The sequence below is a fragment of the Pseudopipra pipra genome, chromosome 16, assembly GCF_036250125.1.
Source record: "Pseudopipra pipra isolate bDixPip1 chromosome 16, bDixPip1.hap1, whole genome shotgun sequence".
In the NCBI taxonomy this organism is placed as follows: Eukaryota; Metazoa; Chordata; class Aves; order Passeriformes; family Pipridae; genus Pseudopipra; species Pseudopipra pipra.
The window spans coordinates 8,686,669-8,712,949 of NC_087564.1; the positions used below are offsets into that span (position 1 = coordinate 8,686,669).

Below are 26,281 nucleotides of genomic sequence, written 5' to 3' on the forward strand. Positions count from 1 at the left end.
CCAGTGCCACAGGCTGCGGTGGGAACAACAGAGCTTCACCCTTGAATGTGAAAACTCAGTATGAACCGGAGCAAGCAAAGCAGATGCTGGATCTCTTTTTCCATCTGAGGGTGAGGAGTTTGTGTTAGCTTGTAGTAAACATCTCAGAGGGATTTAATAATTCTTGCCCTTTGTGTGAAAATAACAGCATGTGTGACCAAAAACAAATGAAACCTCTAGTAGCTTCAGCAGCATTAGGTGGTGGGCAAAAAAACCCCATAATTTCTAGCATTTCTGACTGTGTTCTACTGATAGTTAAACTGATAAACAGATTATTCTGAACATTCTTCATCCACTTTCTGCCATAATGTTTAAAATAAGTTATTATTAGGTTTCAGAATGCTGAATCAGACATAAACAAATATGTGTCTTCTGTTACATATGTGTCATCAGCTGAGGTACATCATTTTCAAATTGCTTTATTAGCAATAAGAATCTATGTGGGTCATCTGTTTCCATAATAAAACAATAAAATGTTACTGATAAAAATGAAAGTTCTCAAAAGTAATTTAGATGTACACATTTATGATCTGTGTTACTGGCAGAGGTGAAAGATATATCTTAAGGGGAATTGTTGTGAAATACAGAGACATGGAATTAAAGCACAGCAACTTCCTTATTGAACTGAATTACTTAAGAAAACAAGAAACCTACCCTGTAGGTGTTCTTGCCTTCATACCATATCTTGGACTTGATGATCTCAAAGGTTTCTTCCAGCCTTGATGACTCTGTGATTTTATATCTAATATTTTATATTTTTTTGTCTATTTTTGATGAGAACAAGTTATAACTTGCCCTCATTCTTCAATAAGTCACTCTGAAGGCCTGTTGTTTTTTTCCCTTCTCCTTTCCACAGATCTCCAGGGTGGTTTTTCCCAGATGGCTTTTTTTGTATAGCAAAGGCTGATGCTGTGAGAGAGTGTTTGTAACACACAGATCCTTCTGCAGGATGGGTGTGTTGGTAACAGAACCAGACACCTCAGTAAAGCCCATTTGCACAGGTGATTTTTGGGTCCTTGTATGAGCAACACATTTCCTGGAATTCATTTGAACAACTCCCAGCTGATCATTCTGAAAAACTCAGGGGATGGAAATTGAAACCCCTCAGTAGCAACCCCAAAAAATCATTTGGTGTTGATCAGCATTCATGAATATGAATGTGCATTATGCTACAGAGCTTAAGTACCCACTTCTACTGGTCCCTTGAAGCCATCCAAGCATCTTCCTGTGGCTCTGAACTCAGAGCAGGGCCAGCTCTGCCCTAAATAGGAATATTTATGGGGTAAGGCTTCCCTAGAGGTGTCATCTGGAGTGGCAGTTTGGCTTCTTATTTATGTTTCTTTTCTTACCAGTAAGAATACAAAGAATAAAGGTCAGTAGTACACTTGCTGCTTAATTAGACTCTTTCTGAAACTCCATGTTCTAGAAAAGTATTGGGTTAATGACCCCATGAGAACAAATTTAAATAAAGATTGGAGGAATTGAAACAAGATTGACTTCCCCAGGAATTTTGTGAGAACATTCTCTGATCTATTTCTTTTTTTTTCCAGTTGAGAAAGCTTTTAAGACACTTGGAAATGTTTCAATGAATTTAATGGATCACAGCAATCCCAGGTGGAAAAGCAGAATACAGGCATGCTAAAGAGAAGAGAATGGATGATTCTGTGGTAAGTTCCTCTTGTGTGTTATTTGTCCAGTGTACCTTGTTCACAACAGCAGCAGCTCTCAGCCTGTGCTGAGCATGGAAGCCAATGCCATGTACTGTTTCCCAGGATGCTGGGAAACCGTCTGTCACATTTAGTAACACCATTTCCAGGACACTTTTTCTTTCATATGGTTCCTCTTCCTAATGCCACAGCTCAAAAATGGCTCTAAATGTTAAGGAAAGTTCTGAGTGATTGTTTTAATTTTGGGGTGTTCTCACGTTCAACTGCCCTGGTGCTTTGGGCTGTGGCCTGTGCAGCAGGGAGGGAGCTCTGGATCAGTGCAGGAAATCTGCAGACAGGTCCTCTGCAGTCATGCCAGGAATGTTGCTTTGGGCAAAATGTAATCTTAAAGTGGTATTAGAACACTTCACTGAAGTCTACAGAATGTGTCAGATACAGAATAAACACGTTTTTACACAATTCAGGAACTGGGAAGTCACTAGCCATTTGGTAAAAGTGATCATCAGCTGTTATACCAACACGGTTTCTGAACACAGAGCAAATTGATTTATTGCCAGTTCCCCACTGGCTTTAATCCAAAAGGTCGACAGGGGTATTTTTCATTTGTTTTTTTTTCTAATTTTGCTGGCCAGAGAAGTTACTTAGGAATAGTTGCTAGAAGTTTTAAGATATGTGGTTTCCTGGCAGGATAAAATATGCCAAAATGTCATAACAGGCTCTACCAACACAAAAGCAGCAGGGAGTCTATAATTTTGTAAAGTGTTGGCAAAAAGAGAAAGGTAACAGGCAGGCCACAAGTCTGGGACAGCAGAGTCAATCTTGTCCTTTACCCTTTTTCCCTCTCCATCTGTGCCCACCCATCCCAGTGGTGGCTGTTTGGCCCTTCATCCAGTTTGAGGATACTCCTCTTTCCAGAGGACAGCATTAGCCTTGGAAAGGGGCCCTGGACACAGCCTGGCCACGACTATTGTGAGGTGGATGTGCTGGGGTATCCCCATTCCAGCTGCAGTGGAGCGAGGGAAGGTGATGCAGATATGCCTGTGAGCAGCTTTAGGACAAAAATTCCTGCAAGAGGCACCACCCTAGCACTTTGTTGACTTCTCTGTGTTGCACCCTGCCTGGTGCTCGACTGTAGCTTTGTCCAGTCCATGGTTTTTCCCATCTCTGTGTGAAATGGGAAGAAGGAGGGAAAGGAGAAAGACAGGAAAAATCAGTATGTCTGTGTCACACTAAAGGAGAAGTTCCTTTTGACCCATCCAGACTACAGGAAGGGCTGGTATTAAATTCCCCATCCAGGAACTGCTGATTACTCTCTGTACTAGTGTGATCTAGTTTTTTCACCCTTGGAGGAGCCTTCCTGGAAGTAAAAATATGTGAGGTCAAGATCATTCTTTATCTCTGCCCTGCAAATGATTAATCCAGGGATAAAGGTAACACACCCTGTGTCTGAAGACCGTTTCTCTCCGTCCTTTTTTTGTGGTGTTATTGCGATCCTCAGCCCAAAAAAAAGCATGTTTGAATTTATGGGGGAAGGAGACTGAATGCCTTGGAGCTCATACAGAAATACAGCGTCCCACGGCAGGTAACAGCGAAGAACTTGGTTGTTTTTCTTGTCTCTCTGCGAGCTGTGCGAGCCGGACCTCAGCTCCCCCTTCCCGCTGGTGCAGTTCCGTGCACGGCCCGTTCAGGGGCGAAGCGAAGCGAAGCGAAGCCGGCGGCCACCGGGAGCTCCCCCGGCATCGGGGCCGGGGCGGGACCGGGGCGCCGGGAGGAGCCGCCGGCGGGGCGGGAGCGGTGCCGATCCCGGGGCACCTGGAGCGGGCAGCCTCTCCCGGCGGGCAGGTAAGAGCTGGGACGGGCGGCTCCGGGGCTCTGCCGTCCTGGAGCGGCTGGGAAGGGCCGGGGGGGCGCTGGGTCCGGGCTGGGTCTGCTCCAGAGCGCGGCTGCAGGGTGGTTTCTCCGTTCACTGAGGTGGAGGAGCCACTCGGGCCCCCGACGGGTGGCTGCCGCTTAGCAGGTGGCCGCTGCTATTATAGAGTGATGGAAGCGTAAGGACAGGATGGCGGGAGTGTCAGGGGTGCGCTCGGGTCCTGCTCTCTGAAAGGTGAGCAGCCGCACGGCGCCGTGCCCAGACCCTGGTGTCAGCCCTCTCACCTTTATCGCCCCGTTAGTCACATACCGGCTTCCTCTGCCTTCGGCCGCAAGGGCTGGTCCCATGGGGGATTAGCAGCCACATGCTTCCCTAATGGATTTAGCTACATCGCATTTTAATGAAGCTGCATTTTGTCTGAAAAAAAAAAAAAAAAGGATTCAGATTATGTGAAATTATTTGTCCAACGATTTGAAAACTGCATATAAGGATTTTGAAGAATTAGGAGAAACCTGTGACAAAACTGGTTCTCTTTTCTGGTTCTCCCGAGGCATTTTCTCGTCTCTTAGTTTATTTGTCAAAATATTGTGAATACCTCTTGTTTTCCTTCAAAGTTCTTTTAAATGCTGCCTGTGCAAATAGTAATGAGATGACAATATCCTTAACAGGAAATTAAGCCAGAAATTACAAACAGAACAATGCCCTTTTTTAGTCCAACATCACTGTGTATATTTTAAACCCTGTTTATTATATGAAATGATCATATGTGTAGTCTTCATTTGCTTTTCCAATTGAACTTGTGAATGAGACTCCTGTAATTGATACTGCTCATTAAAATATAATTTGAAGATTGCATTTAAGCTGGATGGGTATCCATTGCAAGTGCAATAAAAAGAGCTTTCTTTTAAGGCAAAACATCAGAACTGTTCTGGTAAGCAGTCTCTCATGCCTCTGATAGACCTGTTGTGGTGGACTGCCTTTGCACTGAAAGCAGAAAATTATTCCAACTAGGTACTCAAAAACTGTTTCCTTTTTTTTTTTTTTTTATGTAAGCAGTTATTTCCTTCAAATACAAGTGGCTGGTAATGTTGGTTAATAGACTTAAAAAACTTGTTTTCAAAGCAAGATTTAGTCTTGCTTAAATGCAAAGAATGTGACACTGCAGTTTGGAAATTTAGTCACAAGACTGAGTTGCACTGATATGAAATGATTCTTGCTTTAGTCCTTTTTTCCCTGTAATGGTCAGACTATGAGCTAGGTAATGTCTTTCAAGTGGTAAAGAAATAATGCAGAGTTTTATTTCTTATTCTTGCTAATCTTGCCTCTCTCTGCCAGGTATACTGTTCTTGCTCTTCAGTTCCCTATTTCCAATTTTAGTAGTTTATAATTTTCACAGTGAATTAAGTTTGCAACTTGTGGTCTGACTTAAGGGAATAAAAGCAACCATGTAGCAAACAAAGAGAAAGTTGGTCTCAAAGGGGTCTCTGGGGAAAGGATTAGATCATGCTAAGCCACTGTCATATGTACTTCAGTCCATAAGAATTGTGATCCCATGGGGCCTTTTGGGTGGAGAAGCAAGGATATGTGTGGTAGATTAGGGAGAGTACTATGAATTTCACAGAATTAATGAAGTATCTGAACTTTCAGCCACTGCCTTTGAGCAAAAACCCTGAAGTGTGCACCACGCCTTTCCAACACTTCATTGGACACTATAATTTTTAACGGAATATTGTGACATTTTTTTTAATGTTTCAGGGGCATGTTTATAAGAAAGGTGTCTAAACTCAGGTGAAGAAGTAGAATCCTGCTTGGGCCACTGCAAACATGAAGGAGCTGGCAGTCCTTCTCCAAAGGCCTTATTTGAGCAACCACAGGTGACAGGATTTACTTGCAAACAAAGTGAACAGGATGAAAACACTGTATTGGGGGAAATCACAAGAAGAATGTTAGATGGAAAGAATAAGGCAAACAAGTGACTAGGTGCAAAAACAGTGGATAAAGAGCAAATAAGGAGCAGAGCTTATGATGCTGAAGCAGTAGCTGGAGGCACTGGGAGCAGCCAGGTGAGGGCAGAGACAGTCCCACAGTAGGATGTTCCCTGTGTCAGACACTATCCTATCTGCCTGGCTGCTCTCTGTGCCACACTCTAACCAAGAAGGGCTGGGCCTACAGGGAGGGTGGTATCTGAATTCTGGTAGGTAGCATTGCACTATAGTACATTAATTTGAGCTCAAGATCCAACGAGCTGTTGGGAGAGACATTCCCCTACAAGGGCAATGCTGTCACTCCCTTCCCGATTTGATTACGTGTTCTTTCCCTATGCACTGGTCAGCAAATGGGTTTTTAGTGCTACTAAGACTGCATGTCATCACTGGGAAGGGCTCCTGTAGCAGAGGCACAGTTTACATTTCTGAAATGGATTAAAGGTCTAAAATAGCAGAGTTGATGTTGATTCCTGTAACTGGCTGTGCTGCCATTAATAAAAACACAGTGGGAGGCCTGTACAAGGTACAGGTTGAGTACTTTGGCAATAGGCAGTAAGGGTGAGTGTCATTTCCGTGTATGATTCATGCTGGTTTCAATTAAATATATCTTTAATATATCAATTAAAGATGAGGTTTCCTCGAGTGTAGTGTTTGATTAGGGTCAATTCACAGGCCCTTCACAACCTTCTGAGAGGCTTCTGTGGTTTGTTGCAGCAGTGTTGAAACTGTTGGGACTGAGATAGTGGAAGAGCAGTGGTTGGTACTGGAATGTAATTGCTGATGTAGCATGTAAAACTCTGGCTTGTCTCTCAAACTCACTTTTGGCTTCCAGAAATCAGTATGTCCAGTCGTACCCTATAAAACTAAAATATTTTTATAGAAATAGAGCACATTCAGCCTTCTGAATCAGTTCTTCCATGAGTTCTATTTGCTTCATTCAACATTATTAAGTTATCTATGTTGTAGTTCTGGAATTTACTGTTTCTATTCCTCTTCAAGATGTGTGTAAGCAGGACTTGCTTTATGTAATCCTTTTTACTGAGGGATTACAGGTAAAGAACTTGGAGGTCTAAGTGGCTTTCCCGAAACTTGATGCCAGGACAAAGTGCTATTTTGGCAAGACATTCATGTTTATTTGATTACATTCTAAATGAGGATTAGTGTCCATAGCAGAGAATTACCTGTCCAGGAAGGGATGAAACTAACCTGGAGTATTTTATCAAGGCTGTTGGTCTGTGACGTGAAGGCAATTATTTTTCTGGGAAATGATCCAGAAGCTTGAGTGTGCACTGCTTGGAGTTTCCTGTTCTGTATCATTACAGTGTGTGTTGAATGATTTAAGGGGAAAGCACCCACTCTCCACCTAACCTCTAAACTTATTTACATATCAATGATTGTTAAACTCACCGATCTTAAACCCTTCTGTACTCCAGAGGAGTAACGTAAGATTTGTCTTGTTGCTTGCTGAAATCAAAAAATGTAACCCACAAGTGGACAACACTCTGCAAAGGCAAGATTTGTCAAGATCCTGCTTTCTGTCTTTCCCAAATGACTGCTGTTCTCCAGCTATTTTTTTTTCCATTTAGAAAATAACTTTTTAAAGGGAAAACTCAATCAATATGTCATAGCTTTTCCTGGAGCTATGGTTTACTGCATCCCATCATAGGTCAGAAGGAAGAAAGAGATGGTTTAGTTTGAGCATTACCTGCTTTGGGCTCTTTCCAGTGAACTATGACAGATCAAACCCCAAACTAAACCTGCAGTGTAGGCATTAGATTGGATAAAAAGAGTTTCTCATGATCTTTGCACTTGAGATGGAGGAAGTGAGTGGCCTGATGTGCCACTTGTACACCCTTGGCATCCTACCTGGGCACCCTTGTTGTGCCAGCTGTGCACCCTGAGCATGTCTGTTCATACACACACCTCCCCCCCAGCCTACAGCACTTATGTACCAGGTATCACAGCAATCTGTGAGTGACTACAGTCAAGAACCATTCCTGTTATCCATGTTCGTGTTCTTGCTCACTCCAAATGCCTCAAAGTTTGAGATCTAATGCTCGCAGGTAGCAAGGGAAAAAACTGTTTTTTTCAGGGATGAAATGCAAAGATTTCAATTTGCCTCTGGGTACGTGGAGAATTTATTTAAAGTCCTTAAAACTTTGTGGGTGGGGAAAAACCAAAGTGGTTTCAGGTGCTGGGTTCAGTGTCAGACTGTACACCTGGCATGTGGTGCATTTAAGACTCCAATGAATTAAAGTGGATAATGATGAAATCAACTGGAAGTCTGTCCTGGGCTTTTTTGAGTCTCTTAGCAAGCCTTTCTGGATAAGCCTGGAGGTCTTTCAAGTAAGAGAAAGAAGTGCTGGATGTATTTTTCAGTCAGGCTGATCTGTTTCTGGTTGGTTGATGCTATATCAAGTTGATGGGGATGGTCAGTGCTTTCTGCCAGCTTGCTTCTGGGTAATGCTGAGTCTACACATCCCATACACTTCCATCAAAATATCTGTTCTCCCTACTGCTGGAATGAAGACCAGGCAAGCTGATGAGCTGTTCAGATCAGTGCTCAGCTTTCCAACTGCCTTGCTGGCAGGCTTCCCAGCTTTCTGGATGTCTGAGTCCAAGAGAGTCGGGTTCCTGGGAAACAAGTTAAAAAACCAGAAAAATGTAATTTTGCACACTCTTCAAAGGGAATTGTCTCAGAGCTTTCTTCCCCTGAGAAAGTAATTTTTTCCTCTTTAGCTTTTCATTGCAGTTTGAAATGTAAACCACTCTTACAGGGGATGTTTAGTTTTCCAAGCAAGGCTTTGCAGAAGTCCACGATTATCTTTTTTGAGAATCGTTTCTGTGCATTAAAATGGAGCATAAGGACACAATGTACAAATGCCTGAAGAGTTTGTATAAAAGTTCAGATATATTCTAAGCAAGTTCTCAGAAGATCACCAAGAGCTAAATGGTTCCTGTCAAAGAAAAGCTACCTCTCAGGAGATTTAAACTTCTCATGACTTTTATATCAGAGCCTTGGATTCCTTGGGTGTTCATTGGTTTTCTTTGGAGATGAGGAGAGGGGGCTCTGCTAATTACTTTTCTGCATTCGTGAGAATCTCACTCTGTCTCTGTAGGTGTGGAGTTGTTGCCTGAAAAAACAGAAGTTTCACCTAGGGGAGACTGTGTTTATGGTTTCTTGTTGGCAGTAACCACACCCCATTGTTTACAGAAGGCAGGGGTGATGCACCATGGATTCACAGTGCCCCATGTGCATTTTTACTGAGTGTGCTGAATCCATGGGTGTCACAGCATGATTCATCAGGCTGTAATCAAAGTGTAGTCAGTGTTCTGATTAAAATGCAGGACTTTGAATTCAATCAATCACTTGTGTTTACGTGTGTATCTCCTTGCCAGTCAGTGTGCAGAACCTGGGCAGTGTTTTACAACTATGTCACACTGCAGGATTTTAGACTGTGTTCCAAGATCTTTAGGCGTGCAAATGACATAATAGTAATTTAAGAGCTTCTTTTGGCAGAACAAGAAGATTTTGACAAGGCTTCGGGAACTAGACACTGTATAATTATCCAGTTTGAAGATACTTTTCATGTGATACTTCCTTTGCTGTAATAAAAATCACAAATAAAATCCACTACAAATAGAGAAGTTGGTAGAGACTGTACTGTGAAATGAGATTCTGCTCTGTTTTTCTAGGAATGGAGCCGAAATAAAAATAGCTTCTGATGGGTTTTGCCAGATGTGCCCTTTTTCGTTTATTTTTTCCTTCCCTGCTGTGGAATAGTTCTGCCACCTGATGAAACTTGGCATGGTGCCTTTAAGAACTAATGCTAAAAATTGCTTCCTTTTTTATTCTGAGTATTATTTTTGATTAGTTGCAAGAACTGCCCGTTTAATTTGGATTCTGTTTTTCTAATGTAACATTCCCTTCTCACTGGCTTATCTGGGCTTCCATTTGTTAAACTCTGACCAAGTCTGGTTTGTGTAAGACTAAAATGGAGCACTCTGTAAGAAATCCAAAACCAACCTATTTACAGGATCGAGACATTAAATCATTAGAAGAGCCCTCATTAAGAATGAGTAAATATTGTCAGCTCCATACATAGCAGTGGTCCAGTGGGTCCCTTGTTCACAACTAAGGCTTAGAGATGCACTGCTAGTAAGTAGGAGGGCAGGCTTCTCCTCCTCTTTGGTTTTGGAAATGTAGTAAACTTTTTGGAGAAATTTGTGGGTTTGGCTTTCCCTGCTTAAGAAGGAGAGATAACTTATTTTTTCTTCCTATTGCCTTGACATGCTTCTAAAACCTGGCTGAATTTTCAGTGTTGGGGAAAACATCAGTGGCACTCCAGTTCCTTAGTTTTGTAGAGAGCTTATTATAGAGAAATATTCCCATTTTACCTGCAACTCCAATTTCCTGATGGTAAATAGCATGAAGTTACAACCACTTCTGATTTACTTTCTTTCATGTTATTTGTTAGTGGGATGGCAGAATCTTCTGAGTTGCTAAAATGGAGTTCCTTCCTTTTCATTTTCTATGTACGTGCATCTGTTTTTTAATCAGGTCTGTAATCAGTCTTCCCATTAACATATTAATGAAGCAGTAGAGACGAAAAAGGGGAAGATTTCATCCTCCAAACAAAGGACTTGTCATGTCTTATCATTACAATGAAGGCTTTGAAAATCCAGACTACTACTTCTCAGAGACATTGGAAATTGATAGAAGGTGAGTTTATTTAATTTTGCTGTGTGACTGTGCCATAAGAAATTAAATTACTCATATGCACGAGAAACTTTTCCTCCAGAGTTTTAATTTGTGGATTTATTTTAATCCTTCCTTTATGCTTTCATTCTCAGACACAATTTTTTTAAAGCTGTTACCAGGAAGGCAGCATTCAAGGGAAATGGTGTTTTACTTTTTACATGTTGGATGAATTTCAGTAAAATGTATTTATGGCATAGTATCATAGATACTTTTTAGTTCCAGTAATTTTCACAATATACTGTAACCTGGGATATTCTTGTTTTCCAGGCAGTTATTCCTATTTAGGCAGAGTCTAAGCTAACTTCACGTGGAGAAAAGTATTAGCTTTTCTAATTCAGTTGATCACCAAATCAGAATTACAAAATACATCTCAGTATCAGAGTTTGGTTTATAAAGAACTCAAATTTGATGATAATAGGTAGCAAATTATTAAGGATATCTATTGAGTGTTTTTGTGACAGTCAGGGTTTTCTTTTTTATTGCTTACACAGGGGAAGTTCTCAAAACAATCCCTTCTCTCACCAAACCCCTGATGATCCTTCACTTCGTGGTTCCCATGGAGAGCGCAGTGGAAGAGAGCAGAACTACCCTGTGGCCATACCAATGGGCTCCATGAGACCTGGCTCTGAATACAGAGAGGATTTGCCAAGCAGGAATCCAAATGGAAGTTTCACAGGTGTGGAATTTCTCATGTGACCACCTTACAGAAACACTGGAACAAATAACAGCTTGCTCTGTCCCGAGGGAGTCCTGCAGCTCTGCAAAGCTCAACTCTCTATGTATTTTTTGCCACTTTTTTAAATCTTCTTAAAGCAGTTCAGGTGTTATATTAACAGATCCATGGACCGTGTGTTGTATTAACAGATCAGTAAATACTGTCTTGTATTGTTGAGTACTAGAATGGACATTGGAGTGAGATTTGGGAGTTTTGTTAAGGGAATAGGTTGTTGTGTTTGCAGTAGAGCTGTACTTGATCACAGGGCTGGTGTTCTGTGTCCATAAATAATCCACAGCAGTAAACAAGTTTCTGTGTAATTCTGATTCCCTTCAACAGACAATCTTTCCTTTGAGCCTGAGCCAGACCTGCCATACACCCCAGCTTCTACCTTCCATCAGCTGGATTATCCCTATACCCACAGAATTTCCAGTGGATCGGAAGGTAAGGATTGTGTTTAAATAATTGGATGAAGGAAGGTGGAGAGAGCAGCTGCATTTTGGTCCCAGGGAAATGGGAGTCTGGTACATGTAACGTACTCAGCCTGATTGAGTGTGATTCTAAAATAATCCCCCTGAAGTCAGTTGAACGATTTTTAAAGGAAGGCCCTGTCTCTAGGAAGAAAATCTTCAATAATGAACGTGCACATTTCTCTTTTCCCACGTGTATCTGCATGACCAGGAAAGAAGTGAGTGGGGGAGCATCTGTTTGCATGTAGGTAGTGAGTTTGAAGAGTAGTCTTTTAACTTGTTTCTGTGGAAGTGAAATTTGAATTTCTTAAGTCAGTTTGTCAGGACTATCTGGGCTTACTAAAGAATGCATGTTGTTTAGACAGCTTTGTTCGGAGACGGAACAGGAGACCACCTGATGAGGCCTTTCTGACCTCCTCCAGCATGTTTGGAACAGATCCAGTGGGCAGTGAAGGTAGGAGTTCAGATAAGTGGTTCAGGACCTTGTACAGGGATGGAGTGATCGATACTGTTCTTAGTTTATTGCCAGAATTGCCTGCACAGTCTGTCTGTGGTTACGGGGACAACTTGGTTTGTGTTAACACCAGTGATTAATATTTTATGCTCTGCTAACACGCTCGAATCCCATGACAAATGAAGCGTGGTGCAGTATGAATGTGAATTGTAGCTCTTTATCAGAATTTGTTTGAACAGCTAATTGATTGTTTTCAGCCACTGTGTTTAGAATTAGCATCAAATTTCAACTATGGCAAAAACAGCCTTGTTGTCAAGTAATGCAGTTCTGTCTATTGCATAGGTAGTGCTAAGTTTGGGCAGTAACATCAACTAAAATTATAGAATAAATAAAACAAAAATTTAGCTTTCAAGTCAATATGTAGCATCATGGAAGTGTAACTATCAAACAGTGATCAAGCAATAGACCAGAATCTTGAAGTTTGTCAGTGTTTTATTTTCCTTGGTATTGCAGCTCTTTGTATGAACTTTATTGTAGTACTTGCTTGCATCTGTGTTAGAGTACTGGTGGAGCTGAAGATATTCTGGACAATATTTTTAAGTCTCAGGACTTGCCACACCTTGGTGGCAGTGAAAATGGGGGATGCTGTTATATTCGTTTCAGGTTGTGTATAAAAATTACTGTATTGGTATCCCAAAATTTTGTTTTTTCATGGGTTTCATGCAGAGAAAGATTTAATTGGAAGCCTTGCAAATATGTCCACCAGTGAAAGGATTAAGGCAATCCAGAAGATGCCAGGGACCATGAAAAAAAAGAGAGAGATCAGGTAAAAATATAAGTTTATCCGTTTAGTTTTACAAACGTTATACTTCTAGCAACATCTAGCTCTCAAGTATGGGGATTTGCCATCTGCTCAGATTTGGTTTGTCACTTTATGACTAAGAACTTTTTAATGCACTTTTAAAAAGTTAACATCTCACAAGGGAAATGATTTAAAGATGGAGATGAGAAGAATCTCTGTGGTAATATAATACAGAATATCAAGATCTTGAGATTTGGTTATGAAAGATGGCTTCAGATTTCTTTTTGAAGGACACTTGGATGTTGGCCATTGAAAATGGAGAAGAGACTGCATAGTCTCAACCATCCTTTTGTCTCCTCACAAAATACAGTTAAATTTTGTTCCCAATGTTAGTTAATGGAGGGGTTAAAACAATGCTGTCATAGCATGGACAAGAGCCAGGGTATCAGCTGATATAAAAAGAACCAGCAAGAACATCTTCATGTTTTGTTAATTCTGTTCATGTGCACATGAGTGAAACTTCATTTGCAGAATCTTCTTTGGCTTCCTGTTTCAATTACAACTCACACTATAATGCTTGTCACCCCTTGCCCTGCTCTTCCACAGAAATAAAGTTCTTAAAGAAATAACAGAAAAGTCAAGGCACCGTGGCACTCACCTTTCCTGCTGTACACAGTGTCTGCAGGACACAGCAGTGGTAAGTGTCAGAAACTTCTGCCAGTCACAGCAGAGCAAACCACTTTAGCTCCAGTGCTACCACTGTCTCCAGAGGAATCTGGAGTCTTGCTGCTTACCAAAGAGCCAGTTAATTGCTGCAGTGGTCGTTAGTGCATTATGGGAGCACTTAGGAACCCCAGTTAAGCATCTTATGGTGCGTGGAGTGGGGCAGATCTGGTCTTAACAGTATGAATGAAACTGTAAAAAATGTGAGGCTTTATTATGTGAAATTGCATCCTGTTTGCTTGGTGAGATTCACCTCTCTCCTCTTTTGCGCTTCAGTCGTTTCGGCGGTTTGGAAACACCATTTCAGAACATTTTCACCTGCTGCGGGTGTGGCACAAGACTCTGAAGATCATTGGTGCTGAGTTTGGAACGAGTGTTCTTTCTTATTTTATTTTCTTGAAGTGGCTGCTAAATTTTAACATCTTCTCATTCCTCATAAACTTCGGCTTCATCGCAATTCCTCAGTTTCTTGCAGCAGAACCAAATAACCTTTCATTCACGGGTCTGGAGCTGCTCACTGGAGCTGTAAGTATTCAAATTTTACCTAAATGTAAGTTCAATCACGCTTGTGATTTCACGGTAGACAAGGGGACAGCTCCCACTTCTGTTAATTTGGCTTCAGATGATGATACTTTCCACCACATGGAAGTGGTAGCAAACGTTCTGAATAATGTCCTTGTCTTTTCAGGGTTATTTTCAACAAACAGTACTCTACTATGGCTTTTACACCAATGCTACAATCAGTAAAATAAAGAACGGTCCATCTTACAACATGCAGCTGGCCTATATTTTCACTGTTGGAGTACATTTTGTCATCTGTTTTCTTATCTTGTCGTTCAGGTAAACTAACTGTGAATTCTTATTTCCCTTATATTAAGAGGAAAAAACTCAAACAACAACCCCCCCCCCACACCTTGTCAGCAGTTAGCAGTAATAATTACCTGAGTGTGTTTCTGCAAGTCCTCATTTCCAGGTATAAAGTAGAAGTTTCTGCTCAAAAGACAGTCTCCAGAAATCAAACCTTTATTAGAGAAATTAAAAAGAACTGCAAAATAGTAAGGAACATGCAGAGAATCCCAGTTGAAACCAAAGTAACCCTTTGTAAGCTGTTGCTCCTAATATAGTCCCTTATTGATGATGGCCTTCCAGAGGTAAAGATCATCAGCAACTACTGGGAGAAGGAAATATGAAAGTTTTTTTCTTACATTAAAGTTTATTTTCCACACTGTCTTATGTGACACGCTCTGATACAGGTAGTAGCCTTGGGACAGGATGGGAAAACTGACAAATTTCCCTTATCTCCCTCTTTGCCCTGCAGACTCGATGTGTTTCCCATGATGCATCTCACAAATTCAATTTTCATTGCAGCATGGCAAGCTCCTTCACCAGGAACTTTGTTAACCCTCAGGCATACTCTGTGAATGCCAGCAAACTGCTCTGCACTTGGGACTTCAATATAACTAATGAAAAAGCTGTGAAGCTGAAACAAAAGAATCTCAGCACACAAATAAAGGTACAAAACACAGGAGGTACAAAGCTAACCTGCATGAGTCATTCTGCCAGAGACTTATTTGTGTGTGCACTTACAAATCTCTGGCAGAGTGACACAAGCAGGCTAGTCCTGTGCCTAAGAGACTTAAGTCTTCCTGACTGTTAAGTTTCATTTGGTTTAAGCTCCTGGAGTTGTCTTAGCTACTTGTTTCCCTTTTCTCTTGAAGCTGCATATAAATATTTGTATCCTTCTGAATGAATCTCTGTGGCTATTAAATATTTGCCAAACAGAACATTTCTGCCGTTTTTTTCCTTCCTGCAATTTAACCATTTTATAGACAAAAGGGAGGCTGGTAATGTTATCTGTGAGGCACAACTTTTAGGGTAGGAACACAAAGCTGTCCAGTAAATGTTCCTAGGATATCACTGTGCCCATCTAGAGAAATAATCTTTTTCATTCCATTTCTCAAGGAGTTACTTGAAACAAGTGTTGCCTTATGGTGTTGGCTAAGAAATTCTTTATTAGGAATGGTTTCCTTGCAGGAACACCTCACTGAAGTAAACAGAGAAGTTGTAAATTTTTCTGTGACTCAGAGAATTGTTCGTATTGGTGTTCATCTTCTTTCCTGGTTTGCTTCTCTGGGAACAGCAGTAGCTGCTTGTGCTGGTGTTTACTTCCTCTCCATCAATAACCTCGAGGTAAGGACAGATTTTGCAGTTTTCCACATGTGTATCTTACACTCAGTGCTGTTCACTACAAAGAGAAGCAGAGCAGTTGTTCCTCTCCGTGCAGACACAAATTCTGCTGGACCTAAAACACTGGTTTACAAAGGCCTTGCACCACTGGGGACTATGGCAAGAGGGTGGGACCTGAGGGGTCTGAGGAAATCTGCCCCCTCTCTCCAGCAGCTGCTTGCCTGGGCCCATGGTTAGCTTAGGGATAGTGCAGCTGGCGACCTGGAAAAAAGTAGCAAGACCTGCCTCTTCTTTCCTAGGAGCTGCATTTGAGCTGGGGCTCCCACCCTCGGTGCCACTTAGTGCAGGAGAAGGTCACTGTGCTGCAGGTCATGGGCCCATAAACATACAGGGAATATAAACACACAGGGAGGTGTGCCAGGTGTCTTCCCTGTGGACACACCCTGAGGCAGCATTTTGGTTAAGGCTCTAAGTTGGGGTTGTTTGATTGTGGGTTTTTTCCCCTCTCTGAGCTGTTTGTGAAAGGGCGTGACAATGACCTCGAGAGCCAAGCTGCCATGCTGGTGCTACCTCTGGTTGCAACTCTCCTCAACACATTCACCCCATTCTTCTTCTCCTGGCTTGGACGCATGGAGAGGTTTCAGACTCCTGGACAGCAGATATATGTCACTATTGCCAGGTATTTGTTGCTACCACCTCTTAGTGCTTTTTGCCTGAAGTTGTCTGACTCTTTGATGCAAAGCTGTGCCTGGATGGTGTGGTGGGCAGTAGGGAGCTATGGAATTCATCTTCTCCAAAGGCTTCTGTGCACTCATCTCTTCATGATTTGTTTGTCTTCCATGAGCCTTCTGGAGTGTTACATCTCTGCATGAGGAATGGTTTCCCTCTCAGGTGCACTGTGACACTGGGCTCAGTTTTGTTTGTAGCATCCCTAGATGGCCCCTGGACTGTTGGCCCCCTTCCCAGGAAAGGAAAGGAAGTGGAGAGAGGACTGAGGTCGTTTCACTTAAAAACAAATGCCTGGAATTAACACTGCATAACCCTTGGTGTCCCTCAGACCTTCCTCCCCTGGGGAGCCCACACCCCCAGCCTGTTTAGCTTGTGCCAAGGTTGTCATGCCCAGCTCCCCTCCTGCCAGGACAATAGAACAATGGCACACCCGAGCTCCCAGGAGAGCTCCTGTTGGTCCTGGCAGGTTTTAATATGTAACCAATGGTCATCCTGCCATCATTCCCTCCAGTGAGCTTATGGACCAGCTGTTGGTGCAGTTACTGTTACTTTTTCTTTACAGAAATATCATCCTGAAAATCTCTATTGTTGGAATACTGTGCTACTACTGGCTTAACATTGTGTCTGCCTCAGAGTCACAGGTAAAGTTTCAAAAATACAAATCTTTGACTTGCAGTGCCAGTTTAGGAACCACCTTGATAAGATATTTGCTTCAGCAAAGAGAAGTACACGTGGTGTCTTGGAAAGCTGAGTTTGCCACCTCAATATTTTTTATTAGCAAATTTGGAGAAATGAACTGTAGGAAAAAATGAATGACCCAGCTCAGGTCTCAGCTGGTTGGCAGTATTGTTCAGTGAGAACTCAACTATGATTAGTCAGGCTGTTAGCATATATTTGATCAAGATTTCAGATCTTTGATCAAGTTTCAGCATTTGGGAACAATTTTAGAATTGCATGATTTCTGACTTCTCGGTATGTTTGTTGTTTTTTCTTTTTTTTTTTTTTTCTTCTGCTTCCTAAAGTGCTGGGAAACTCTGGTTGGCCAGGATATCTATCGTCTTGTTCTGGTTGACTTCATATTTTGTTTGCTTGGCTCTTTCTTTGGAGAGTTTTTACGAAGGTGAGTGCTGCATTTCTAATCTTGTTTTTATTCATTATCCAAAGACATGGTCTGTTTTTCTCCAGCATGAGAAAAGTCCAGCAGAAGCATGGCTGTGGCACCACTGAAGCTCCCTTGATTGTCCCTCTGTGTAGATGCCCTGTATATATTGCAGCTCCTCCTTAGCAGGAGGTCAGTGTGTGTGGCATTCTACTCTCCCAATGTGTCCTTTTTCCCTTTGGAGGTGTAAACACTACATGGTACTCTCAGGGATCTCCTGAATGTGGAGTGACAAAGAACCAAGTGTCTCAAGCAGAAAACCATGTTTTCTCCACACTGCTGCCTTTCCTTTTTTTGACTCCCTACAGTTTTTTCCCCTCTCAGTTATGTCACTACAGAGTGTCCATAAAATCTGATTTTAGTCAGTCTTCTTAGAGGTGTAATATGACTCAAGTGTAGAGGTCTGCAGCATGGTAAGTGAGAAATATTTTTGACTGAAAGTGAATACAGCTCAGCATGTAAGGAAAAAGTCATTTACTTCTGACATCTGCTGTGTGAACCTTTCTATTGCCAAACATTACTTAGGGCTTAGGCAGTAGAGTATTTAAGTGCTTGCCAGCTCTCCAGAGCATTCAGGTTCCTGATCCTATTTACGTAGGAGATCCATTGTTTGCTCTTTGCCCATGGTGTGAACAGGACTGGTTTACAAGGTAAGACTTTGTATTAATTTAACAAAAAGTTAACAATGTTGAGAAGGCTTTGAAGACTTTTCCTCCATGGCTCTTGCCAGTGTGCTTTAATCTTCCCGTTCTTGTGTTCAGATAGGAAACCACCTCCTAGTAAAAGGTCACAGAAACAAAACTGCAGTGCCAGCTCTGACAAATGGCCTCCCCTAAGCTGGCCAAAAGCACCTGACTTAGAGCTGTGAAAGGTTAAAAGTACAATTGCTTGTATTTAATTGTATGTGTTCAGAGTAACCTGAAAACCTAGCCCTGAAACACTGTTGATCATGCAGTTGATAAGGTGGTACCAAGGTGTGTATTCAAGGCAAGATGGAATAATTACCAAAATTGTTATTGTTCTTGCTACAACAAGCAAAAACTGAACCTCCCCACCTCAGGAAAAATGAGGTGATAAAAAGGAATTATTGGTCCTCAGTAGGAATCTTCTTAGTACTTGCTTACCTGTGTTTGTCTCAGCTACTTGCAACCTCAGTGAGTTTGAAACAGGATATACTTCATATATATCTGAAGAATATCAGACTACAAGACTCTTTTTTTTCTGATTGAGGCTGGAAATTCTCAGGACTCAGGACCTGAAAAGCTGTTACAGTTTTGTACCGAGGCAACTTGACATTTCGGCTGCTTAAGCACAAACATACTTGTGCTTAAAGTAAATAAGAAATAGTTATGTTAGTGGAGATATTTACTGATACAGTAACAAACCCTTGTTTGTTGTCTTTTTAGTTGCATGAAAAATATCCTAGGTCTTATTTCAACCCTGCTGTGTGTTATGGGAATTGGCTTTTGCCAAATTCTGTTTCACTTTTTATGTGTTGTGTACTGAACGAGCTGTGGCTGCTTTGCATGACGTTAATGCAGCCCCTAAAAAATTTGTCACTGATGCTTGTATTCAGGAGCTCTTTTGCAGAGATTTCTACAGAGGGCTTTATCACTTAGCAAATGCTATTGTGCTGTAGCTTTTGGTTTCTCCCCCCAGAATTATTGGAACTACAGTCTGTGTGAGCCTGGGGCAGCCAGAATTTGATATCGGACGAAATGTTTTAGATTTGATCTATGCACAGACCTTGACCTGGTAAGTGTTACATTTACAGGCAAAACTTCATTTGCACTTAGAAATAGCATGGAACATTCTTATTCTGACATTTCTGGGCGCTTCCCATCATGGGGGGAAAACAAGATAAGTTCTTGAGAGGTGACCTATTAAGTACTTTTGGGAAGGATTGCAACTTGCCAGTTTTATTTATAATTCTGTGGGTAATAACAATAACTTCAGTCAGTAGTTTATCCAGTGGCCACCTGGTCTGGAAGAAACTTGATAGGTTGCTGCAGGAATATCCTGGAATTTTTTTTACTTCCCCACTGGAATTATGTTCCTGTTGAAATAGTTTCAGTATTAAACCCTGGAAAAGATGCCTTATTTCTAAGAATGAGTATGTTACTCCAATTATAAGAGAGTTTTGCAAATCTGTGCATAGATATGTATGTTTGACGTTGCATGTTTTCCAAGGTGGACTTACTGTTACAGGATCAAGGTTAACATAGTCACATTTCCAAATAATCCAACACTATCTGTATGTGAAGTTACTGTGATATTTTTTTGTGCCTTCAGTGCATGGAGAGTTGTGTGGTGAACAGTGAATATGTAACTTTTTCCTCTATAAATCCCTTCTTGTAGGATCGGTATCCTGTTCTCACCTCTGCTGCCTGGTATCCAGATGATAGCATTTTTTATAGTATTTTGTGTGAAAAAGGTAACAAACTTCGTATGTATTCATAATAAACTTGCACTGTTTGAAATCTGGGCAGAATTTATTGTGTTAAGTGCTGCTTTTGGTTGAGGCTGTAGGGTTTTGCATTTAGGGGAGCAGTTTGGTTGGTTGGGGTTTGGAGGGTGGGATTTGCTTTAAAGGAAGACTAGTTAGATGCATGCCCTTGAGTTACAAATCTGTGAAATCTGAGAGGGGAAAAAGGTGTTGGAAGGGTTATAGGAGGAGTTAAGAGCACAGTTGGAGAGGGGAGAAGGTAAAGTAGTAAAATTAAAGGCTGAATTAACAGTGGACAAGTGCATGTGTCAGTATAGACAGCAGACACATATAGACTTTGCCCTCCCATTTTACTCCCCAGCAATGCCCCTCTGCCAAGGTATCTAAGTGTAAGCAGGGTGATTCAGCTAAAGATCATGGTGGAAATTTCTTCTTTTCAGAGTTGTCTCAGTATTATGACGAGGTGATAAGTTGTCTGCTGGATCATTAAGCAGTTTGTAGCATTGAATGTAGAAGAACAAAGCTGTAGGTAGAAAGATGGATTCAAACTCCTCTGAACCAAGGGTTTGCATATGCTGCAAAAGCAAATTCTACCCAACAGAGTCCTGAAGGACCCATCAGAACCTCATTTTGCTGCTTGCTATTTAAAGACTATATTCTTGAAGTTTTCTAAAACTACAGAATGTCTATCAAATTAATATAAAAGAAATTCTTGGAAACTTTTGATAGATGCTGTTCCAGAAATTTCAGTGGGATTGACTTAAGCTGAGTTGAAGTGGCAGGTAACACCATTCCAAGAGTACCTTCATCTCTTTAAAGGTCAGTCTGATGAGGAATTGCCAACCCCCTCGCAAAGTCTGGAGAACTGCTCAAATGACAACATCCTTCATGTTCCTGCTGTTTTGCCCTTCCTTCCTTGGAGTCCTGTGTGTCATTGGAGTCACTGTCTGGAGGTATGGAAGATCACTGGTGCTCAAGCCTACTAAATTATGCTGTGTGACCTGATACCAGGCAGAGGAACCTGCATTTCTCCATAGGAAAAGCTATATTAACTGCTGATGGAAGGTTTCAGATGTTCAGGAGATGTTCTGTATTCTGAGAATACATTTAAATGTAGCATCAAACTCCTTCTCTTAAAAGTTTCTGTGACTGACTCTTAGTTCCTGGACTTATGTATGTTATAGGCCATACTGGGTCTGCAGCAGAGAAACACTTGAAAAAACTCAATTGAGGTCAACTTCTGGATTATTTATGAACTTCAGAGGCTCTTTTTGCAGGCAGTGCTGACCTCTGTAATAATGCATCTCAGTGCTACCAGTATTTTAAAGCTGCTTTGGTTTTGTGCATGTTGCTCTGACCACAGTGAGGAGGGGCAGCCTTTTCCTTGACTTGTCAGCAACATGATTTCAATATTTAGTAAGACAAGTGACTACACATGAAAGTAGGTGGGATGAAATCTATCAGAGCAAACATTTCCAGATGGCAAGGGGGAATTTCAGACTGTCTGGAGTAGTTCAGCTTCAAAGCAAAGAACACTTTTTTATTTCAGTCTACCTGATAATGCTAATTCTTGCAATGGGCTGCCTTAGCTCAGCACATTCTGTTGATACTGAAAATCTGCAATGACTCATGGCCCTGAAGGCAAGGTGAAAGGATGGTTCCCTGTGGTGAAACTTGAAAAAAGTCCACTTTTTCAATTTGCTGTAGCTTGTGCTACAGTGATTGACATGTTACATTGAGGTCAAGATTGTGTTTACAGGGCTTGGCACTGATCCACTGCAGCAACTGCATCATCTCAGGTGGGCATTTAGTGGCTGGAGAGGGACCCAAGTTAAAAATGAAACACAGATCATGGAAGTACCTGAGAGCCCAAAGAGAACAGAGGGCTAGAGCAAACTGATGAGCATCTTGATGTACAAAATCACAGTATTGACTAAGTTCACTGGTTAGTATGCGAAGTTTTTAAGTAGCTGTTTTTTTCACACTCTCAGGTTAAAACCTTCAGAAGGATGTGGTCCTTTCAGAGGCTTGTCTTCTATGTATGCTGCAGTGTCTGAGTGGATACACACACTGGAACATTACACTGTCTCAGAATGGGTTGTGTGGATCTACCATAACTTAATTACAAGTGAACTTTTCTTCTTCATCCTCTCTAGCGTTATACTGTAAGTACCTGCTAAAGAAAAGTGGAAAAACCTGGCAATGACATAGCCCTTCTTCATAAAAAAAAATAATTGCAAATTGCATTTTAAAGCATCAGAAATAGTTAATGTGTTGGAAATCCATGTATTTGAAGTACATAAAGAAGTTGTAAAACCTGTTCCTATTATGTTAGCATGCCAAAGCTCCTTACAAACCAGCTCCAAGCTAATCCTGTGTGGAGTTAGGGGAGTTTTGGGCCTCCCTTATTCAGGCCTCCTATTTTTGGGCTTCCTTTGTTTTTTTCCTTTCCCTGTTTGGGCTGGAAGGGTGTCCAAGGTGCACACCATAGGGGCAATGGTAGTAGGTGGGTTGCAATCTCCTTCCAGGTAATCCCAGGTGCACTCACATTCTGTCACTTTAGTTGAAGTCAATTATTTTGGGAAAACCAGTATGTGCACACTAAGCTATGTGCCCATTGGTGGGGTTTGAAGTCACAGCTGTGCTGCTGGGTATTTCCAGTGTGTCCTTGTGCACCTGAGAGCCCAAATCTGTTCCCATTAAACAAGATCCCACTCGCTCTAGTGGGACCAGGACTGGCCTGGAAGCAGTAAGTGTTCCACATTGTGATTTAAGGTCCAGGCCCCTGCCCAAGGAAATGACACAAGGTTGGATAAGAGCAGTAGGTTCCTGTTTGTTATACAAAATGCACCTTGTATTGCTGACTTATTTAATTGTACCTCTCATATTTTATACAAGTTCTTAGATCTTTGGGTCTTTGTCAAGAGAATGTTTTAAGCAATTTCATGTGTTTGCCATTCCTTGTGTAATTGTGTACATCTACTTTATATATACGTGTGTGTGTGTGTGTGTGTGCAGAGATGTGTGTATGTATGTCTTTTAATGGATTAAAATAAACAGGATGATTTTCTGTTTAGACAATGACTGGAAGGAAATGCTCATATATTGGACTTTTTTGTTTTGTTTAGAATTATTACTTATCTTTACTGGCAAATAATACAAGGAAGAAAGACCATGACCAAACTCTTACGTAAGCAAATTATTAATGTAAGTTTGACTTTCAGGTTTTTTTTATAATTTGGCTTCTTTGTCAATTGTCTCATCCAGCTTTGTGGAGCTGTAACCTGTTTTGGCTATGACTGCAAGGGAGGGTGGGAGCTCTTCCTCATGGGACTTGCAGAGAAATGTAACTCACAACTAGAGTTGTTGCAAAATAATTGTATCTTCAAGATGTGCTGCAGCAGCTCCCTCTGTAGACCGATTATTTTAGGATAAAAGGAGTTATTCTCATCAGGGGTTACTTACAGGCCTTGAGCCTCTCAGGAATGATTAGTCCATTCCACCTAATGATCTAGTATGTTTTGACCACAGGCAGCAAAAGACAAGATGTTTTTACTTGAAAAACTAAGGAGACTGCAAAGGGCAAACCGAAATCCACCTGCAGTGAGAGGACAAGGCCAGCAGGTCAGTCTGCCTGTTCAGGTGCTGCTGTTTAATTACGTGCTTGGTCTGATTCCACGGGGCTCCTCCAGCCCTGCAAATAGGCTGCCCTGTAAGGATGTGTCTGTATTTAAAATTTCATGCAAACTGATTGATTACTAGTTAACTCCAGACAGCAAAAGGATATTCTGAAAGTTCCCTAACTATTTGTTCCAGGCTGGAATTCAACCTGGGAAGGATATAGAAAAGTCCTTACCCTCACCAGCCACAATTTATGGCTATGAAACTGCAAGAAAACATTCTTAAAGTGTGCACTGATGATCACAAAGGGTTCAGCCACACTTGAACCTTGCCTAGGCTGGGAATGAGGCTGCCTTCCTCCCCTGACTCTGGATTTCCTCAGGGTTTTATAGTTTGGGTTTTTTTCAACTGAGGTAAAACTGAGTGCTTTGATATAACCCCATTTTAAATCCCATATGACATCGATAGACATCTGATTTAAACTTAAATTTATTTTTCAAGGCTGTCCTGCCCCCCAACCAACCAAATTAGTGTAAAAATGTGCACATGTAGGTGCTGTCTAGTGTTTTAATTTGTGTTGAGTAAGAAGTCCTTGACCTACATACTAGCAGAGAAAAAGTTTTTGGTAGGTTTCCCTCCTTCCTCCCAAAAAATCAAATCCCCCTGGATGACCGGCCATCATTAAAGTGATAATATAAATAAAAATAAATGAATAAACATGGATAACAGTTGATACTGATTTATTGTTAAATATAAATACATGTGTGACAATATAAGTAAATATTGGCTGTAAAGAGGGGAGCTGAAATTGAAGAGGCATTTTCTGTGTGCTGGGGATTTTCAAACAACCAGTGGCCGTGTCCAGTGTCACAAGTGGGACTCCTGAGAGGAGGGTTTGGTAGCCTATGAAGTGTGGATATTCTTGTAGTTGTTAAGATCAGATTTCAAAAGGAGATGCCAGAATAACCTCATTGTGGACCTAACAGAAAGGCAAACTCCCTAAAAGAAGGGTATGAGCACTGCTGACTATAAAGTCACGACTGGAAGTCAGAATACAGACTGCTAATGCCAAATACTCTGTCTTTCAGAGAAGCTCCTCTCCACACCACCCATCCAGGACACCTGCCCAGCAAGTGCCAGGCTACCCAGCAGAGGCATTTGACAGAAACCAAAACACATCCTACGCAGAGGTGAGATGGTTAAAAGATGGAAACTTGCTAGATTTCCTTATATAGAATCTGGGGTGTGATACAGACAATGGGTGTATGTGGAGCAGAGGCCATCCTGTGTGCGTGGAAATAACCTTAAAGATTAATTGGAGCAGGTATAAAAGTGTAATCAGAACAGGTGTTGGAACACTTCTAATCACAAACCTGCTTAAGACCTGGAGAGTATGGCTTTGTTACAGGTAACTGGTGTATTTTTAAATAGAAGATAACAGGCACATGAGGGAAATCATGACCTAAACCTGCTTGTGAATTTTGTTTTCAGTATCCCTATTCTGCTGGGAGCTCGAGTGGCACTGACTTTCCACTAGGTAAGCAACAAAGATGAAACACAGAAAGCTCTCAGAAGTTCAGCTCAGTAGGAATGTTTGTCATAGAGACACAGCGTGTAACAGCTGGATGTCAGGGACACAGCTTTTAGCATCTTGTATAGAGAGAAAACAAAAAGATTGGGTTTCTGGGGTGAACATTTTTTATAGGATGTGTTTATTGGTAGCTTGTTCTGGTGTCGATGGTGACTTCTGAAGACTGTATAGCAGAAAGTGGAATTTCCTTGGGCAAAGGAGCCATTTTGTATTATGGGAGCACCCACAGACAAGAGCATTAAATCACTTCAGAGACAGACTTCACATCTTGGTGTGATCTCAGAAGAGGTTAATAATGATGTAGAGTCCCTAGGATATCATTATGTTCAGAATAAAAAAAGCTACAGGATCTTGCCTGGCAGTTTGAGCTATTCCCAGTTTACACAATCATGTCACTTCATTCCAAATACTTGGCAGATGAGATCCTTAAATAACACAGGGCTTTTTAATGGGGGTGGTGGTTGCACCATGTCAGCACAGTTAACATTGCCTCTGTGGTGACAGATGGGGAGCCAGCCCAGCCCAGCAGCAGTGGCATGTCCGAGGCCGTGGCACTCGCCCTGCGCGCCAGAGAAGCGGCTCAGTGGGACGACGACGATGATGAAGGATATTTTCAACCCTGAGCAGGCACAGTCAGTACCACTGATGGGTGTCCTGCAGAAAGCAACATTCTTTTGCACTAATGACTGAAAGAATCACTCAAACGGTTTTTTACCTCTAAATGGGACAAAAAATAGAACACAATGCATCCCAACTGCAGTTTGTTATGACAGGGAATATCCTGCGTGATGGGTTTGTTTTGCAGCAGTGGTACTCTGGTGACAGTCACCTCGATGCAGTGAGACTCCCTGCACAGCTGGCCACTTGTTGTTGACTGAATATAAGGAAATTTGTGCCTAATTGTAAATAAAAGTTATGGTTTAAAAATATTTTTGTATCAGTTATATCGTTTAAACTGATTTTATCTGATCTAAGCCAAACCTGAAGTATTGGTTAAATAAACACAGAAGGAAATTAAAGTGCACTTGTTTTTAATGACTCAGATTGTAATGGCTGGGAAA

At 41.5% G+C, this 26,281-nt stretch overlaps 1 protein-coding gene across 3 annotated transcripts; it reads left to right on the forward strand.

Annotated features, from left to right (window-relative positions):
• The first annotated feature begins 910 nt into the window (after nt 1-910).
• TMC5 (transmembrane channel like 5) lies at nt 911-26,149 on the forward strand. 3 transcript variants are annotated; one of them, XM_064672929.1, is made up of 24 exons: nt 911-1,040; nt 1,590-1,706; nt 10,123-10,284; nt 10,815-10,999; nt 11,378-11,482; nt 11,870-11,962; nt 12,689-12,788; nt 13,371-13,461; nt 13,764-14,012; nt 14,176-14,327; nt 14,856-15,000; nt 15,522-15,677; nt 16,187-16,353; nt 16,966-17,044; nt 17,426-17,523; nt 19,222-19,317; nt 19,921-19,996; nt 20,828-20,961; nt 22,000-22,173; nt 23,137-23,215; nt 23,540-23,632; nt 24,718-24,819; nt 25,121-25,166; nt 25,725-26,149. In XM_064672929.1, the coding sequence occupies exons 3-24, from the start codon at nt 10,211-10,213 to the stop codon at nt 25,841-25,843; spliced, it is 2,613 nt and encodes an 870-aa protein (XP_064528999.1). In that variant the 5' UTR covers nt 911-1,040; nt 1,590-1,706; nt 10,123-10,210; the 3' UTR covers nt 25,844-26,149. The 3 variants fall into 3 exon arrangements, with proteins under 3 accessions (XP_064528999.1, XP_064529000.1, XP_064528998.1); XM_064672928.1 differs by lacking the exons at nt 911-1,040; nt 1,590-1,706 and adding an exon at nt 3,038-3,548; XM_064672930.1 differs by lacking the exons at nt 911-1,040; nt 1,590-1,706; nt 11,870-11,962 and adding an exon at nt 3,029-3,548.
• The last annotated feature ends 132 nt before the right edge of the window (nt 26,150-26,281 follow it).

Bases quoted from the DNA above. Each gene is read 5' to 3' on its own strand.
- TMC5 (XM_064672929.1), top strand. From the start codon at position 10,211: ATGTCTTATCATTACAATGAAGGCTTTGAAAATCCAGACTACTACTTC. The intron at 11,483-11,869 runs GTAAGGATTGTG...CATGTTGTTTAG, and splicing joins AATTTCCAGTGGATCGGAAG to ACAGCTTTGTTCGGAGACGG. The intron at 13,462-13,763 runs GTAAGTGTCAGA...TTTGCGCTTCAG, and splicing joins GTCTGCAGGACACAGCAGTG to TCGTTTCGGCGGTTTGGAAA.